Raw genomic sequence first — 17095 nt, forward strand, 5'->3', positions numbered from 1 at the left:
ACCCTCTCGTTAATGCTATAGAATTCCTCTATGTTACCAGCTATATTCTTATTAATCAGGAGTCCGACTCCTAGTTCTCTTCTCTCCCCTAAGCCCCGGTAGCACGGGACGTGCCCGTTTTTTAGCACTGTATATGCTTCTTTTGGCCTCCTAACTTCACTGAGCCCTATGATATCCCATTTACTGCCCTCTAATTCCTCCAATAGCACTGCTAGATTCGCTTCACTAGATAACGGTCTAGCGTTAAACGTTGCCAGGTTCATATTCCAATGGCGGCCTGTCCTGAGCCAGTGATTCTTAGCACCCTCTGCTGCGTCGCAGGTCTGACCGCCGCCCGCCGTGGTCAGTTGCTGCGCAGCTGCTGGGGACTGAGGGCCGGGGTTTGATTGTTGTGTTCATATAGGAGGTTGTGGCGAAGTGATGCACCAGGGTGGCCAATCCTGCTCTGGTGAGGGAGTGCGTTACCGGTTCTGGTCACCGGGATCAGGCCACACTCCAGGCCTGTTTGCGCAATTTTATCAACACGCGGATTTTTTTTTATCCCGTGGAAAATTGCCGGCACGGGGATTCGAACCACGGACCTCTTTGCTCGCGAGGCGGGTGTTTTACCTCTACGCCACCACTGCACTTTTTCTCCTAGCACCATCGGAGCGCAACTATTCCATTACGGAACGAGAGTGCCTTGCTGCTGTCTGGGCGGTTGCGAAGTTCTGTCCTTACCTTTACGGTCGCCCTTTTTCCGTAGTCACTGACCACCACGCTCTCTGCTGGCTCTCATCGCTAAAAAATCCTACAGGCCGGCTTGGTCGATGGACTTTGAGGCTACAAGAATTTTTATATTCTGTGGTCTACAAGTCTGGCCACCTGCAACAGGACGCTGACAGCTTGTCGTGTTACTCTGTTGACGATCCTGACTCCTCCGTATTACCAGTGCTGCTTGCGTGTTCTCTGTATCACAGCTGCTTCATTTCGCCGACGAGCAACGTCATGACGCCTACATCAGAGCACTCATCGACTGTTTTGAACAGTCTCCGGCCGATGCCACTCTACGACTCTTCGTCCTCCGCGACGGTACTCTGTACCGTCGTAACATTCATCCGGACGGCTCTGAGTTCCTACTTGTCATACCTAAACACCTCCGCTGAACCATTCTAGAAGAGCTTCACGACACACCAACGGCAGGACACCTCGGCGTATCTCGAACCTATGACCGTGTACGTCGCTGTTTTTTCTGGCCGGGCCTCGCCCGTTCCGTACGACGTTACGTCACCGCTTGTGAACTTTGCCAACGACGCAAGAAGCTTTCCCAGCTCCCCTGTAGTTACCTGCAGCCGCTCGACATCCCTGCCGAGCCCTTTCATTGTGTCGGCTTAGACCTTCTCGGCCCATTTCCGGAATCTACCTCAAGAAGCAAGTGGGTTGCAGTCGCGGTGGACTACGTGACCCGCTACGCCGTAACCCGTGCTCTTCCGACCAGTTGCGCAACTGACGTTGTGGACTTCCTTCTATATGATATAATTTTGATGCATGGTGCTCCACGTCAATTTCTCACAGACCATGGCCGTACGTTTTTGGCGAAAGTCATTGAGGACATCATGAGGCCTGCTCCACTCAGCATACGTTTACTACCTCCTACCACACCCAAACGAACGGCCTCACTGAGCGTTTGAACCGCACCCTTACAGACATGCTATCCAAATACGTTTCAGATGACCACCGTGACTGGGACCTGGTTCTACCCTGCATTACCTTTGCATACAACTCTTCCCGTCTTGACGCTGCCCGCTTTTCCCCGTTTTACCTCTTGTATGACCACGAACCAACGCTACTACTTGACACGGTGCTTCCATCCACCACGGCTTCAACTTCTGCCCGTGATGCAATCGCACGTGCTGACCATGCTCGTCAACTTGCGCGCGTTCGTCTACAAGTCTCCCAAGACAAACAGAAGCGACGCTACGACCTCCGTCACCGTGATGTCCATTTTGCGGCCGGCACCCTCGTGTTGCTTTGGTCATCATTGCGTAAAGTTGGCCTTTGTGAGAAACTGCTTTCCTGTTATACCGGCCCATATCGCGTGCTCCGCGAAGTGACTGATGTCACCTATGCAATTGTTCTAGCCACGCCCGCTACGTCCTCCGGTGGGACAACCAGTGACATTGTCCACGTGAACCGACTCAAGCCCTAAATCTCCACGTGCCTTGGATATTTAACAGCACCGTGACGGCGCTCTTGCCGCCGGGGGATAGTATTACGACATTATCGGTAGATACACGAGAGACGAGCCGCCGCAAGAACGACGACGAAGTGTGTCTGTGCCCTTGACCCGAGAAAATGTCGGCCTGGTGCTCTGGCTTCAGTCCAGTGTAAATAGCTTGTAAATAGCCTCTTCCGTCTGTGTCTTTCTACACGTAACATTATGAACTAAAGTGAGTGGGATAAGACCTGAAATAAATATGTCTATAGCAAGAATACGTTTGCTATAGACACATACGTTTGCTGGGGCTACTTTCCTCGCGCAAAAAAGGATGTGTTACCATATTATTCAGCGCTTTTCAAAACTGTAAAAGGAGCTATAGCGTCGCACTGTTTGTAATCGTCTCTTCAGAAGTCGCGCCCTCACATAATGCAGAAAAGTTTTGAGAATCAGGCCGGCCGACTATTGGCGACGGGGTTCCCCCATTCTGTCTTGATTGCTGTATCTGAGGCCCTTCTTCAGAAGCTATATCTGGGAACACGAGGAAAAGATGACAGTCGGAAAACCAACAATCCTTTGGTTGTGCCGAACCTGTACAAGACTTCGCACAGTCTCAAGAAGGTAGCCAACAGGCATGGGATGTCCGTTGTTTTTTCGGTACCCAATAAGCTGGCATAGTTATGCCCGCGCATCTGCAACTCTAAAGAGAGACGTGGTCTGCTAAAACAGTGAGAAGCCATTCATCAAGTGTTCCACAGGAGTGGTCTGCGCCATTCTCTTGAAGTGTGGAATGGCGAAGTGTGAAGTGTGGAAGTGTGGAATGTCGGCCAAACCAGGCGCTGCATTAATGAACAATTGGGGGAACTCGCCAAAATTTAGGTAACTTAAAGGACAAGAACGCACATTTGTTCGCGCACCTAATTGAATGCACAGGATGCGAGGCTCGATTGGGAGAGATGAAGATTCTCGGTAAGAGTGCCGACACGACGGCGCGCGTCAGTTTGGAAGCGTTCCACCTACAGAAATATGGCAGCAAGTGCGGAAGCACCCCTTCTCTATCGCTTTTTGGTGCAAAGCTTCATTTTTTGAAAGCGACTGCTTACTGATTTGATTGTATGTTAGTATCCCTCGCCTTTTTCTAGTTTATTTGTAGTTTTTTTCAAGTTTTTTCTCGTTTTCTTGCTCTTCTGGGCCTGATTCCGTTGACTGCTGGCACGTTCGTTCATCGATGCGCTAAGCCATTTTCCCCGAGTATATCACTCCCTTCCTCCTTCACTTCCGGCTTTCCCCCTTACATAAGGTATCCGTCTTCCACCAATAAAATTTAGTTGACAGTCAGCACTTGTGTCTCATCCTTGATTCTTTGTGGTTGCATGGGTTTGCGCTGTTACAATTTTTATGACAAGGTGTACATTTGAGAAGGTGAGCGATACGCGCCTGGTCTCGGGAACAGTTGATCGGTACTTCTTTGATCAGTTGGCTGTAGGGTGTCACCTTCTGAATGTCTTCCTAAGTGAATCAGGGGTTTTTCATTCGAACTGACGCCGCATTAGACGGTACCAGGGCTACAGGAGGGTTGCTCAGTCTGCTGCGCAAGAGAAGTTCAGTGGAATAATGATGAGGTGCAAGAGTAGCCGACACGGCAGTGCATGCCTTGCGGGAGAAGAAACGGACATCAGTCTGATTTGCCTAAGTAAATCACTGCCCGATATTCAGCCGCTCCCATAGAGGGTATGGCAAGATACCAGGAGGGGGCCTCTCCCGTGCAACGGTTGGCAGAGTCACGCAGCGAGGATCCGTCAGAGAACAAACTAGTCCGAGCGAGCGAGGGGACCCTTCTGCTCCTGCAACGTTAATGGCACCAGCAGTAAGGCGTTAATACTTTCATAGCAGTTATACTGAAGCTTTCAGGTTCTCCGGCTGTAATCACTTCATCGTGCTTGCCTGTTGAGTGTCCATCGAAACCCCACTCAAACGATCGCCCGGTGGCAATTATGACGCTTCATCGCCGAAACACCATCAACACCTCAACGACGCAAACGGCACCACCCCCGCTGTCCCAGGTCCAGCCTGTCATGAACCACCAGCAACGACAGCCGCCTTCACGGCAGCTATAAAACCACCGTATGCGTGCGACTCGTTTTGTGGGCTCGGTGGCTGTGCCGTGCCAATGTCCGCTAACCCGGAGCTCTTCGCCATGCAGGTTGGTCCGTCACGCACGTTATTTGCTAAAAGAACGAGCAATTACCTTATGGTACAGCTGCCAATTCTCCAATGTTGGTTTTCCATGACATGTGAGTGCTTTCCTGTTACAGGCTTCCTGCTGCTGCAATCAGGAGATATTAAGCTGAACCCTGGTCTCGAGACAGTGGCAGTGCTAGCAGAACAAAGGAAATCATCCGCTGGGCAAGCCAAACTTCTCTCAGAAGCCCCGGATCTTAAACGTTAGCTCCTGGCAACCAATAACAACCTGACTGAACTCGGCGAACGTCGAACTAGTGTTGATACAAACTGCCAATAAATTCAGCCCTTGAAGCAGCAGCAACGCAGAAACCATCTTGTCGAATGGCCGGAAGCTTAACAACGGCGCCCTGGTCCTCGGCAGGGAATGTCATGCTTTCTCTCGTCATGGTGGCGTGCTCTGCAACGTTTCGGTAACCACGGAAGCAAGTTTTCCAAACATCTATGCATCACCTGTCTCACCTTATCCTGGCGACTGCTGCTTGCCGCAAACTGAAATGCTCCCTGTCGACCAGTGCCTCACCGGCAATGGCACAGTTGACGACCCCTGCGACGACGCTGCGATGGCGGGTGCTTTCCCGGCTTCCATGTCTTCGTGCGCTGTTACCCTCCTCTGGCAGGGTGGTTTGCGTCAAGGGTCACTTGTCACGTGATATCCACTACACACCTTCAATGTCTTCAGCTGCGCCGATAGCGAGCCAGCTTAAAGCCGGCGCTCCGAACGAAATCTTTAGTTGGCACGACAGGAATGATGGCCTGACATACCTTTTTTGTTCCTTCAGCAGGTCAGTTGCCTTTCCATATCAAGACTAAAATCTAACGATCCATTTATAATCGTGCTTCCATGCCCAGAAGCAGTTGCCTTGTCCTTTTTGTTATTTGTTATTGCCTTTGTGCGGTAAAGCTTAAAGTAATCCCAGTCATCCGAGGGAACAGCTTTCGGACACATTAAGCAAATCACAGAAAAGTTTATCCGATTTGATTCAAATGTCTAAAAGAATGGAGGATAGCCAAAAAGCAATGTTGGACACTTTTACAGAGTTAAAAACACATACGAAACGGTGGCGGATGCAATATCTGATATTAAAGTAAGATTTCCGACCATAGAATTTCAGACCGGCAGTTTTGAAAAATGACAGCATGAACTCGGTGACGTGCCTGAAGCGGTTTGAAGTATAGCAAAGGACGCTGCATTCCTAGGCTCCCGATTCAATTATGCCGAAGACGGCTCTCGAAGGAATAATCTACTTTATTATGGTTTAACGGGCATAGCCACCAAGACCGCTGTTCAATCAGAGCAAAAAATATTGGTTATTCTAACTAACACTCTAAGTCTCAGTATTACTAGTAGTAGCTTATCGCGCGCACATCATATTGTTAGATTCACTCCAGAGAAATCACGTACACTGATAATAAATTTTGCTGCCTATACAACGAAAGAAAAAGCTTTATCGAACTTTCCATGTTAAAGAAATCAGTATCTCTGTTAGTGAATATTTCAGTCTCGCAACACGTCACGCTAGAAACACCCATACCGAATACGGAAGTCAGACTATATCATTTAAGCTAACATATAACAAGCTACCAATTGGTAGAGAATGCTACGGCTGCGACACCATTGAACAAAAGGACCATGAACTAAAGCCTTTAGGTAGAACCCCAGATGAGCCGCGGCGTCTTTTCTACCCTTAAGATCAGGGCGCAACTATCCAACAGCGCGCCCATAAGATAACGCCAAGGGCAGGGTCATCGATCCTATAATATCAAGACTACCGGTTCTTTTTACAAATATTCGTAGCTTCTTACCTGACAAAGATGATCTCTGCAGCCTAACAAATGTCTATATGCCGACATAATTGCATTACCCGAAACGTGATTGACGAGTGAAGTAGAAAACTTTGAGTTCTTCCTCTGTAATAAAAAAGTATAATGTTTACAGTACCGATCGCGCTAACATATTAAGCGGTGGTGCTTTAACTGCTGTTATGAATGCTTTGACTGTTTCTTTTAGTCATATCATGTAACACTGAATGTGTATGGTGCTGCGTTTTTGTACATTTCAATAAGATTGTGATCGGTGTTTGTTACCGAACACCATCATCAGCCCCGACGTTTTGCGACAGCATGTAAGATTGTTAGTGCCAGGTAAGGATTTGCTTCCCCGGAGCGCCATTATTATTTATGGGCGATTTTACTTCCACAACATTTCTTGGTCAGGCAGGCGTCCTTTATTAAATACAACTTCCGCAGAATCGAAGCGTTTTGTCAACATACCTGCTGATTTCAACTTGGCTCAGGTCGTTACTTCCCCTACACTTGTAAAGAACGCCACGTCATCTCTTTTAAATCGTGTTTTAACGTCATCAACAGATATCATAACTAAGGTCACACATTCACCCGGCTTGAGCGATCCCGACGCCTTGCATTTCTCCATTAACCTGGCATGTCTACCGTCCCATAACCGCATTAAACCATTCGTGATTATAAAAACGGCATCTTCACCGCTATGAACTACAAAGTTGCTCTTTTTCTTGATAATTTCCTGCCTAATGTTGCTGAGCGCTCACTGGATACGATCTAGAATATATCCAAAGATAAAATGCACGATCTCGTCAACAAGTTTATCCCGAAAAGGCGCGTTTTGTCTAATAGAATCGCTTCGTGCTATACTAAATCATTGAAACGCCTATCTAACAGAAAAAAATGACTTTTTCGCACAGCTAAGCGGATGCAAAGCCAGGCTAAATGGTCTGCTTACAAAAGAAGCTGCCTCGGCCTACTTATCTGCGGTAATGAATACTATATTTTATTTTTTATGGTACCCTTCCGAGCACGCTTAAAAATAATCCAAGAAACTTCTGGAATGTAATTAGGCCTAGTTAATTGAAAAATATTTCACTTAGCATGCCTTCCGGTGAGCCTATACCTTGGCAGCACTTCGTTACAATTCTAAATGATGCGCTTATAAAAGCTCTCACTCCTTCAGCACATGATGACAAACTTCCAAGCTAAATTGCTGCAATTTTTTTACATATGGATTCCATAATTTTTAAATCTACTGGCATAAAATAAATAATAGGCACTCTTAAGCTTACGTCTTCTTGCGGAGTAGATGACATCATGACGAGATTATTAAAAAGTAATAGTGAGTGTTTATCATCTTAGAGAGCATTTTTTCACAGGCATCTGTCTTCATCCTTGCCACATGACTCAAAGAGAACCAAGATATTGTGAACCACAAATATGGCGAGACTCAGAATTTTTTTAAATACAGGCCCATATCGATTACGCCAATACCGTGCAAAATAATGCAGCAAATTATTTTCTAACCCTGCCAACTTACTTGAAGAAAATGATTTTTTCTTTATCAGTCAACATGGCTTTCGCAAATTCTTTTCTTGAGAGACCCAGCTGGTAACTTTCCCTAACGACTTACATGTATATCTTAATGGTGTTTTTTTAACTGATTGCATATTTTAGAATTTTTCGAAATCATTTGACAAGGTCAAACATGTATTGCTACTACGCGATTTAAGCACACTCAACATTGACCCTGGAGTACTTAGCTGCATCCAATCGTTCCTTTCGTCTTGGCCCAATTCGTCGTGACTAATGACTCTACAACTAACGCGGCTCCTGTTGAATCCGGTGTTCCACAAGGATCTGTCGTTGGTCCACTGTTATTTTTAATATATAATAAAGATGTACCTGATGATATTTCCTCACAATTTGCTTTGTTATATACCGAAAAATACCTATGCCTCTGATATCACTACTCTTCAATCCGATTTCAACAGCATATCTAATTCGTGCCTCACTTGTTTCGTGGAACTTAACATCAATAAATGCAAATCTATGCTGATTCCTCGTTCTAAAACAAGTTGCCGTACCTACGCCCTCAATGACTGCCCCTTTCAAGCTGCCGTGTTCTTGGCAAAAGTATAACTGAATGAGAGGCCCCACTCTTTACAAGAATTCACTGATCAAGATAAAACAAAGTATGATGGCCAATGGCGCAATTACGTACTTTTAGTGAACATTGTCTGCTTGGTAAAGTGTACTCTTCCTGTACTTTCATATTATATAAGTCGCTTTCTTGCTTGTTATGAATACATTATCCGCTTTTTTATCTCTTTTCTTCCCTGCACTGTGAATTCTTACAACTAACCCTCGAGAAGAAAGGGGGTTAACCGAGGGGCGCGATTTTTGTTAGTCATATCATAAGAAGCCAACAAACACTGACACCAAGGACAACGTAGGGGAAATTACTTGTCGGTAATAAATGAAATAAGCAAACGATAAATTATAGGAAATTAAAGTGGATGAAAAAACAACTTGCCGCAGGTGGGAACCGAACCCACAACCTTCGCATTTCGCGTGCGATGCTCTACCAATTGAGCTACCGCGGCGCTGTTTACCCATCCACTTTCTTGGGTATTTATGTGTCGTAATTGAACCCTGGGAGTGGTAGCCAGCGCCACCACTCACAGACCTTCGCAGCGGACGTGGAACGTCCTTCTTGCCGCAGGCGTCAGGAGAACGTGATCTTTTTGGATGAAGGCAACTGGTAAATAAATCCACACATGCTACCTGAAGGCATAAATGTAGCCGGATTCAAGGCCCTCGTTATGTAATGAACGAGAAGAAAGGAGGTTAACTGAGGGGCCCGATTTTTATAAGTCATATCATAAGAAGCCAACAAACACTGGCACCAAGGGCAACATAGGGGAAATTAAATGTGGTATTAAATGAAATAAAGAAACGACAAACTAATGCAAGTAAAAGTGGATGAAAAAACAACTTGCCGCAGGTGGGAACCGAACCCACAACCTTTGCACAATGTTCCCCTTTATATTTAATTAATTTATCGTTTCTTTATTTCATTTATTACCCACAAGTAATTTCCCCTATGTTGTCCTTGGTGTCAGTGTTTGCTGGCTTCTTATGATACAACTAATCCTGTACTTTTTTACTCTTGGAATGTATTCTCGCCCTTCCCCTCCGCAATGTACAAGTACGTATATCTAAGATATCACAAATTAATAAAGAAATATACAAGTGGATAAATAAATAAACACTCTACAGTATTGGCAATGATTTTCCTAAAAGAACGCGTAAGAACATCTATTCCATTTTGCAAGACGCCTACTGATTCCTTTTTTTCTGTTCGCTCTAATGCATTATGCATAGGTCCTAAGCACTATATTTTTTTTGAAACATCCAACTCTGTCATCAGATCATCTGTCATCAGCAATCATCTCGCCGTACTCCGCTTGCTGCACGAGCGCCTTTTTCAGTGTTACATATACTAACATAAAAAGCTTTCAACCTAAACCTTAACAAGTATCTTATCTTGTATCTTCGTCTGGCCGTGATGTCCTCAGACTAATTGAAGCATGGCTGAGTAATCAAATCAGTGACAGTGATGTTCTGAGTGAACTACCGAACTTTGATGTTTTCCGTAAAGATAGACAGGGTACACAGGGTGCTCGCATCCTTATCGCAGAAAAAAAAAAAACTAATGGTATTCACAGTCTATGTGGCAACTATCCAGAAATTATTTAGCTCATCTCTCGCGCTAAACGCAAGCTACTGCTACTCGGCATCTGCTATAGTCCCGCAACAGTTATCCTGACTTCCCCCGTCATCTTAGAATGTTAGAACTTCAAATAATTTTTTTTGCCCTAAGTGGACAGTGGACTTGGTGGCTATGCCCGTCAAACCATATTAAAGTAGATCATTCTTTCGGGAACCCGCCGTGGTTGCTCAGTGGCTATGGTGTTAGCCTGCTGAGCGTGAGGTCGCGGGTTTGAATCCAGGCCACGGCGGCGGCATTTCGATGCGGGCGAAATGCGAAAACCCCCGTGTACTTAATTTAGGTGAACGGTAAAGAACCCCAGGTGGCCAAAATTCCCGGAGTCCTCCACTACGGCGTGCCTCATAATCAGAAAGCGCTTTTGGCACGTAAAACCCCATAATTTATTTTGAATCATTCAAGAAAAAATCCCGAACGCTGGCAACTTGCTTTTTGGGGAATCCAATTACCGCCATGTCAACTGTTCAAATTATTCCACCGTAGTTACAAATAACACTGGCGCTAAAGAATGCCTAGATATTTGGTTTAACTTTAACCTCTCCCAAATTATAAGAGAGTCAGCGCGAGATGCTCACGGTACTGCTAACATCCTTGATCTCATACTAATCAATAATCCTGAAAGCATGCCCTCTATAACTACATACGCGAAAAAGGTATTGATAATGCAATACATCCTGTTTTCAGCTGTTCAGCTACAGAACTTCATTCGGAAGAGAAAACAATCCACCTGTATGAAAAAGACAATTATGTCGCGATAAACAACGAATTACTTGCATTCTACCAATCATTGGAATGAGGTTTCCAAAATCGCTCGATGCAAGACAACTGATTGCTCTAACAAAAGAAAACGACTAACCACGTTACCCAGCTTATACCAACTACCTAACTATGCTCTAATCGCAATAGACCATGGCTCAAGAGCGCACTAAAAGACTGGAAAACAAGAAGAAACGTACATTGCGCTCCGCTAAACTGAGGCCAAGCCCTAGCTACAGGGGAAGATACGTATCTGAACCCGCCTACGTGATAGCTATCCGGCCACAGAAGCACTATTTTTGTCCATTCAGACCTACTCTGGCTGCTCAGCAATAACCGCAATAATTCTTTCAAGTCACATATCCCGAGTCATCCCCTGGTATCAAAATCTAGATAGATGGTGAAATTTTGTCCGACCTCGACATTGCCAAACTGTTTAACAATGTTTTTTATCTGTTTTCAGTGTCGAGCCACACGTGCGTCTTCTTGCTTCCCCTGTTTCAAAAATGCCTCCATGTAGCATTCCATTCCATGCCACCATGTAGCATGTAGCATTTTTTCACCAGATGAAATATCCGCATTGATTGATAATCATAAACGATCCTCATCACCCAGTGGTGAAGAATCTTTTGACAATGTATCGTACTACGCATTGTATACTACTACTGTAGTATACATTGTATACTACTACGCAATGTATACTACGCTTTGTATTGCTACTACGCAATCTAAGCACACTCAACATTTACCCGGGAGTACTTAGCTGGATCCAATCGTTCCTTTCGTCTTGTCCCAATTTGTTGTAACTAATGACTCCACAACTAACACGGTTCCTGTTGAATCCGGCGTTCCACTAGGGTCGGTCGTTGGTCCACAGGAAGGGCACCTGTGCGATTTGTGTAACCTTTTGGTTTTCCCGACCATTACCATCTAGCACCCTCTAAAATCTGTGAAAAAAGAGCAAGGTCGTTCCTCTCTACAAATCAGATAGTCATATTTCACCCTTAATCTATCATCCTATATAAATAACTAGTGCCCTATGAAAAATCACAGAACACGTCGTATACTCCCAAGTTTTTAGTTTCCTAGGCAATAGTAACTTTTTCAACCTTCACACATGGCTTCCGTAAATATCTGTCGTTTAGCACTAAATTATAGCTACATTTCTTCGTGACCTACACTTAAATCTCGATAGTAACACTAACCGATATCGTCTTTCTTTATTTTGCAAAAGCGTTTGATAAGGCAGCTCATGAAGGCTTATTATTTGAAATTTCTCACTTCCACTTCAAACCTAACGTCCTAACATGGATGAAAGAATGTCTTAGTAGCCGATCAAAGCCCGCCAGTACAACACTGCTTCAGAATTTCTTCCTGTAACATCAGGCGTATCTCTAGGTTCTGTTCCAGGTCCCCTTCTGTTCCTACTATACATTAACCATCTAACACTGTTTCCTCTCATGTTCATATGTTTGCTGACGATTGCGTCGTTTATCGATCTACTGCTAACCCGCATGCAATCTTCACCACATTTACCTCAGTAATGTATCAGAATCCATACAGAATCGCGCCGTAAGATAGATCCACTCGTCATGCTATGATATCAGCGTTTCACTATTAACTGTAGATTCTGGTATGGACCTGTCACTGCACCGTCACCGTATCGCGAGCTTATCATTAGTCTGTAAGTTCTGCAACTGTTTGCTTCAACACGCGGTTACATTTTGCCACCTTCGCGCGTACCTCTGTACACAGGTCACCACCGAATGTTCCTCGCCCTAGTGCACTCCCTGTCCCCTCCTAGTCGCCTTTTCATCGCCCAGCTAAAGAGCCGAACGACCTTCCGCACCACGTCGCCGTCATTACAACTTCATCTGCCTCCCCGGCAGAAGTAGTAACAGTCGTTCCATAAAATAACATCGTGAACAACCTTCTGTTTTAAGGCATCTTGAAGATAATAAATTAGGTCACTGCTCACCCTAGTAGTCATTGATGTGCATTAATTTTTACTGCAACACCAAGTTTATAGTTTGGGGGGCGTTTGAGCTGTTGGCAGCTTTGTAATGCGTTATTTCGTTCAGCTCATATTAAGGGTACTTCACGCACTTTTTGGGGTTATCTTTTTTGTTTGTTTCTATGTATATATGTATACATGTATCTAACCGTTTTCCCGCGTACCAGGGTCACTTGGTAGTCTGTAGTCGCATGGGTAGCGCATCGGACTGCTGAGCGGAGGGAACAGGGTTTGAGACTAACCATCGGCCAAGTGAGGTCACTCAGCATACGGCAATGTATACATACCGCACCGCTGTAACGACATACTCTTTGATGCCGACTTCGAACATTGGGTATTAGATAATTAGTTTGCGGTGATCCTCAATGAACCTTTCTAATGCCAATATGGGTCACTGAGTGTGCCAGTACGTGTGTGCCGCTCTTCAATGAGAGTCAATGACGCCAACATCAGTAACTAAGGTAATTGGCACAGGAAAAACTCGTTCCCATTTATTCGATGCTCAGCAGAATCGTACTCACGTAAGAGTGGTCGCTCAACGACAGCAAAACGATGCGTACCAGGCTGCGCCATAAACACACCGCGTATGTGCCACTTTGAAAATGTCTTTCACGCCAACACCTTTGCCAGCTGTGCCATGAATGCATTCGTTATGTGCCTCTCTTGAAACAATATCTCGCCAACTTGGGTCACCGAGTGTGTGCCACTAGGTGCTCGGCAAACCATGGAACGATTCTCAGCCTCGCGGCAGGCCCTGGTGCATCATACTTGTTGTCTCAGAGGTTACACATGGATTTCTTGACAGCCCTATGAGATGGGACAGCGTGTCTAGAAAGAAATGCGATAGAGAGACTCGATTGCCACAATAGGCGTTTACCAGCGTTCGTACGCACCAGCGCGCCACGCATTTCGGTGGTCCTGCACAGGCTTGCGGCGCCACCAAATAAACCTGGCGCCGAGTGCTCTTAGGGAAGCGCGAACGAGGAGTCCCGCTGCAGCACGTTCTTCATACTTACCTTATTTCAACTGTTGGGAAGGTTTTGGCGCTATATTTATTCAATGTTGAACGCTTTGCCGTTGGCCGCCATCGTCACACACGCTCTGCTGAATCTTTTCCTATACGAAAATGCTGCAAGATTGCTTGAGATGTGCTTAAAGCGAACTTCCGCGTAATTCTTCCGACCACAATTTCCAACTATGACATGCGGACAAGTAAAAATGTGTGCTGCATACGGGCGTACGTTGTACTTTACGAACCCCAACCTATTTCAGTGGATCAGCCGACCCTTAGTAAATAAGGTCATACCAAGCCGCATACCTCCCCTATCGTAGGCAATGAAGCTGCGTCCTGAAACCAAGTTTTAGTAGTATAACAAAGTGAATGAGTGCATCAATCATGACCGCTCTCCCCTTTACGTCTTTGTTGTGTTCGGCCGTGCCACGATCTAGAGTCTGCGAATATAGTTGATCGGTCTGGGACAGCCTAACACACGCAAAATAACTTTCCCTGGCAACTCCGGATCTTTTGGCTAGGATGCAGGCACTTTTGGCTAGGATGCCGGGCTATTTGGTGGCTTATACAGACGACGGATACCACCGTTCTGATAATACTGCATTTCTATGAAGCGACATGCGGTTTCTAGTCACAACCAATATTGCCGCTTTCGCAATATGTATACTGAAGTGACCAATGGAACTAATCAATGAACGCATTATTTGCTAATGTAGAATGGCCTTACGTGAGTTCATATGCGCTCGACGCAAGATCGTAGAAGGGAGGCTGAATGGGAGCTCCGCACGCTGATAGCTCGACTAATTCGTTGGCGTGGGTTACGTGACCATTTTGAGCGAAGCCATCAAAGTGAAAGCAGCCGTAGTGATCCGTTCCTTCTACCCTTAACCTAAGCGCCATTATTATCTGGAACGTGTTGCAGGGAAGGCAAACAAAGAAATTACTACTGTAGTTTTTTTGAAGATAAGTAAGAATAAACCACGATACTGCTCATGGCTTTCAAGAAGCAGTTGGGGAAATTGTATAAGGATCGCCTAGCCCTGCTATCGAGTGTTTCAGATGATTTGTGGCATTGTCAAAAGTACTCAGTGGTTTATTTTGGTCACAAATACCATGCGGTATTCTAGCTTCACACAGTTTCATGTTCTCTTAAAAACAAAGCACACACGGTCTGTACTTCTGAACTTCACATAGTTGTCGCTGTTTGCGTGTTTGTGGAGAGGCCCTGATCCTCAGTAGTGGTGCTCTCCCTCGCCCTGTACAGCAGCATAACTGCGATGAACACCACGACAAATCCAGCAACCAGTGCCAGCAGAATCCAAGTGATGACGGATGGCTTGTCATTCTCGCTCGGATGCCCCACACCTGCTGTGGTTGTTGTTGCCGGATCAATGCCTGGCTCTACCTTGGCCGGTGTTGTGGTCGTTGCTGCGTCTTTGTCTTCGTAAGGCGTTTCGGTAGCTGTCCTTGCTGGTACAGGATTCGTGTGCTGCCGAGTTGTCCGCGTGGTGGTGCCAGGTCCTCCTTCTATCAAAAAGGCAGTAAAATTTGAAATTTGAAATGGTACACGAACAGTACTAGACAGCTTCGACTTCAGTCCTTCCGCGTTAATAACACGTGCCGCTAGGTACGCCTCCAGCCTGTAGTCGACGCCTTCGGCCGACGTCACCCAGTTGCGGGGAAGAGCAATGGTGACTTCATGCCGCGAACCGGGGGGGAGGGCTTGAAGGTTGCCTTTCCGGACATCGGACATCACCTCATGGCTATCGAAGTGCGATTGAAGGTAGTCTTCGTCAGTGCCACCTCTGATCTCCACTCCCGCAGCTGTAATCGAAAGTACAGAAGACAGCTGTCACCTAGAATGACGTGGCGTTGATATCAAGAAAGAGACGCTAACACCTCTTAGCTTACTCGATCGTCGAAAGATTAAATACTCGCTCCGCTGTCGCGACATGTTTTCATAGCCGTAACCGACGTATATATATATATATATATATATATATATATATATATATATATATATATATATATATATATATATATATATATATATATTCATTCGTGGACTTGTGCATCTTTTTTAGGCGAGCGCTTTTCACCGTCGCGTAAATCTTATCGCTATGCGCGGGACGCGCCTGCATGTATCGGAAGTTTCTCTAATGTTATCGATGGTTCTATCCGCTTTCTGTTGTCACTGAACCTTATGCAACCGGATTCAATGTATGCACGACGCGAATGGCGTAGAACTTTCTTGAACACACTCGAGCACCAGCGATTATTCTGTAACGCTCGATGGTTTGTGTATAAAATTCGAAGCGCTTGACCGGGAGATCAGATTTCGACGATTGCGGACTGTGTTCCCCACAATTGTGGGCACAGGTTTGCCCAGCACAAGCTACTTTCGTCACTCGCAGTTTTGCTACTGTTTTCTTTACCGTCACTACTACGTGACATATGGTGAAGGTGCTTTGCTTTCATATATCGGACGTCCCCATAAAGCCGCGGCCCAAGCCCGAACGCAGAAGAAAGCACCAACGTTGCCAACAAGCAACGAGGTAGCCGCAGGCTGCAAGGACTAGGCCCGGAGCACGGACTTTTGCCTTTGACGACCAGAAAGTTCGTCGCCAATTCAACAGCCCAGGGAGCCACCGGAAGTCCTTGGATCATCATTTGAAGACTTTGATAACTGGCTGGAAACATATGAACGGGTTGCTGCATTCAAGAACTGGAACTCCAACGACAAGCTTAGGCATGTATAGTTCACCTTAGAAGGCGCGGCAAGGACGTGGTATGAGAACCGGGAATCGACCCTGACTACATGAGACCTGTTCTGCAACGGCTTTGTGCAGACGTTCACGAGCGTCATGCGCAAAGAGCGAGCGCAAGCTTTACTGGAAACCCGCATGCTGCTGCCGAACTTGAACATCGCGATCTTTACGGAGGAGATGACTCGCCTCTTCCGACACACCGACCCAGAAATGCCGGAAGAATAAAACTTCGCTTCTTGATGTGGTGTTTAAAGCGAGAGCTTTTGACCGGATTGATACGCAACCCACCTAATACCGTTGCGGAAATTATTTCCGACACCACAAATATTGAGAAGACGCTGGATATGCGGACAAAGGAACGTGCGCTGACAGTTCAGCACATCAGCCGGTGCCAGCGCCTCCACAGAAGTGTGGCCTATATATCCCGCATGGGCATTACATCGACAGTGGGCACGGCGGCACTACTAGCATGTGGCGCACTAATACTCTCGTCTTCATTGAGCAGGTTAGA

At 45.9% G+C, this 17095-nt stretch overlaps 1 protein-coding gene and 1 non-coding gene across 2 annotated transcripts in view; both read right to left on the reverse strand.

Moving 5' to 3' along the window:
• Positions 1–8774: 8774 nt before the first annotated feature.
• Positions 8775–8847, reverse strand: TRNAS-CGA (transfer RNA serine (anticodon CGA)). The gene has a single exon. It is a non-coding gene; the product is annotated as a tRNA-Ser (tRNA).
• A 6049-nt stretch (positions 8848–14896) lies between these two features.
• Positions 14897–17095, reverse strand: part of LOC139047075 (calcium-activated chloride channel regulator 1-like) — a 179736-nt gene continuing 177537 nt past the window's right edge. Inside the window, exon 15 of the mRNA XM_070521025.1 lies at positions 14897–15640. Coding sequence (XP_070377126.1) covers positions 15003–15640 — 638 coding nt within the window. The 3' untranslated portion in view covers positions 14897–15002. The remainder of the gene's footprint in view (positions 15641–17095) is intronic.

The sequence above is a fragment of the Dermacentor albipictus genome, chromosome 6 (genome assembly GCF_038994185.2).
Source record: "Dermacentor albipictus isolate Rhodes 1998 colony chromosome 6, USDA_Dalb.pri_finalv2, whole genome shotgun sequence".
Taxonomy (NCBI): Eukaryota; Metazoa; Arthropoda; class Arachnida; order Ixodida; family Ixodidae; genus Dermacentor; species Dermacentor albipictus.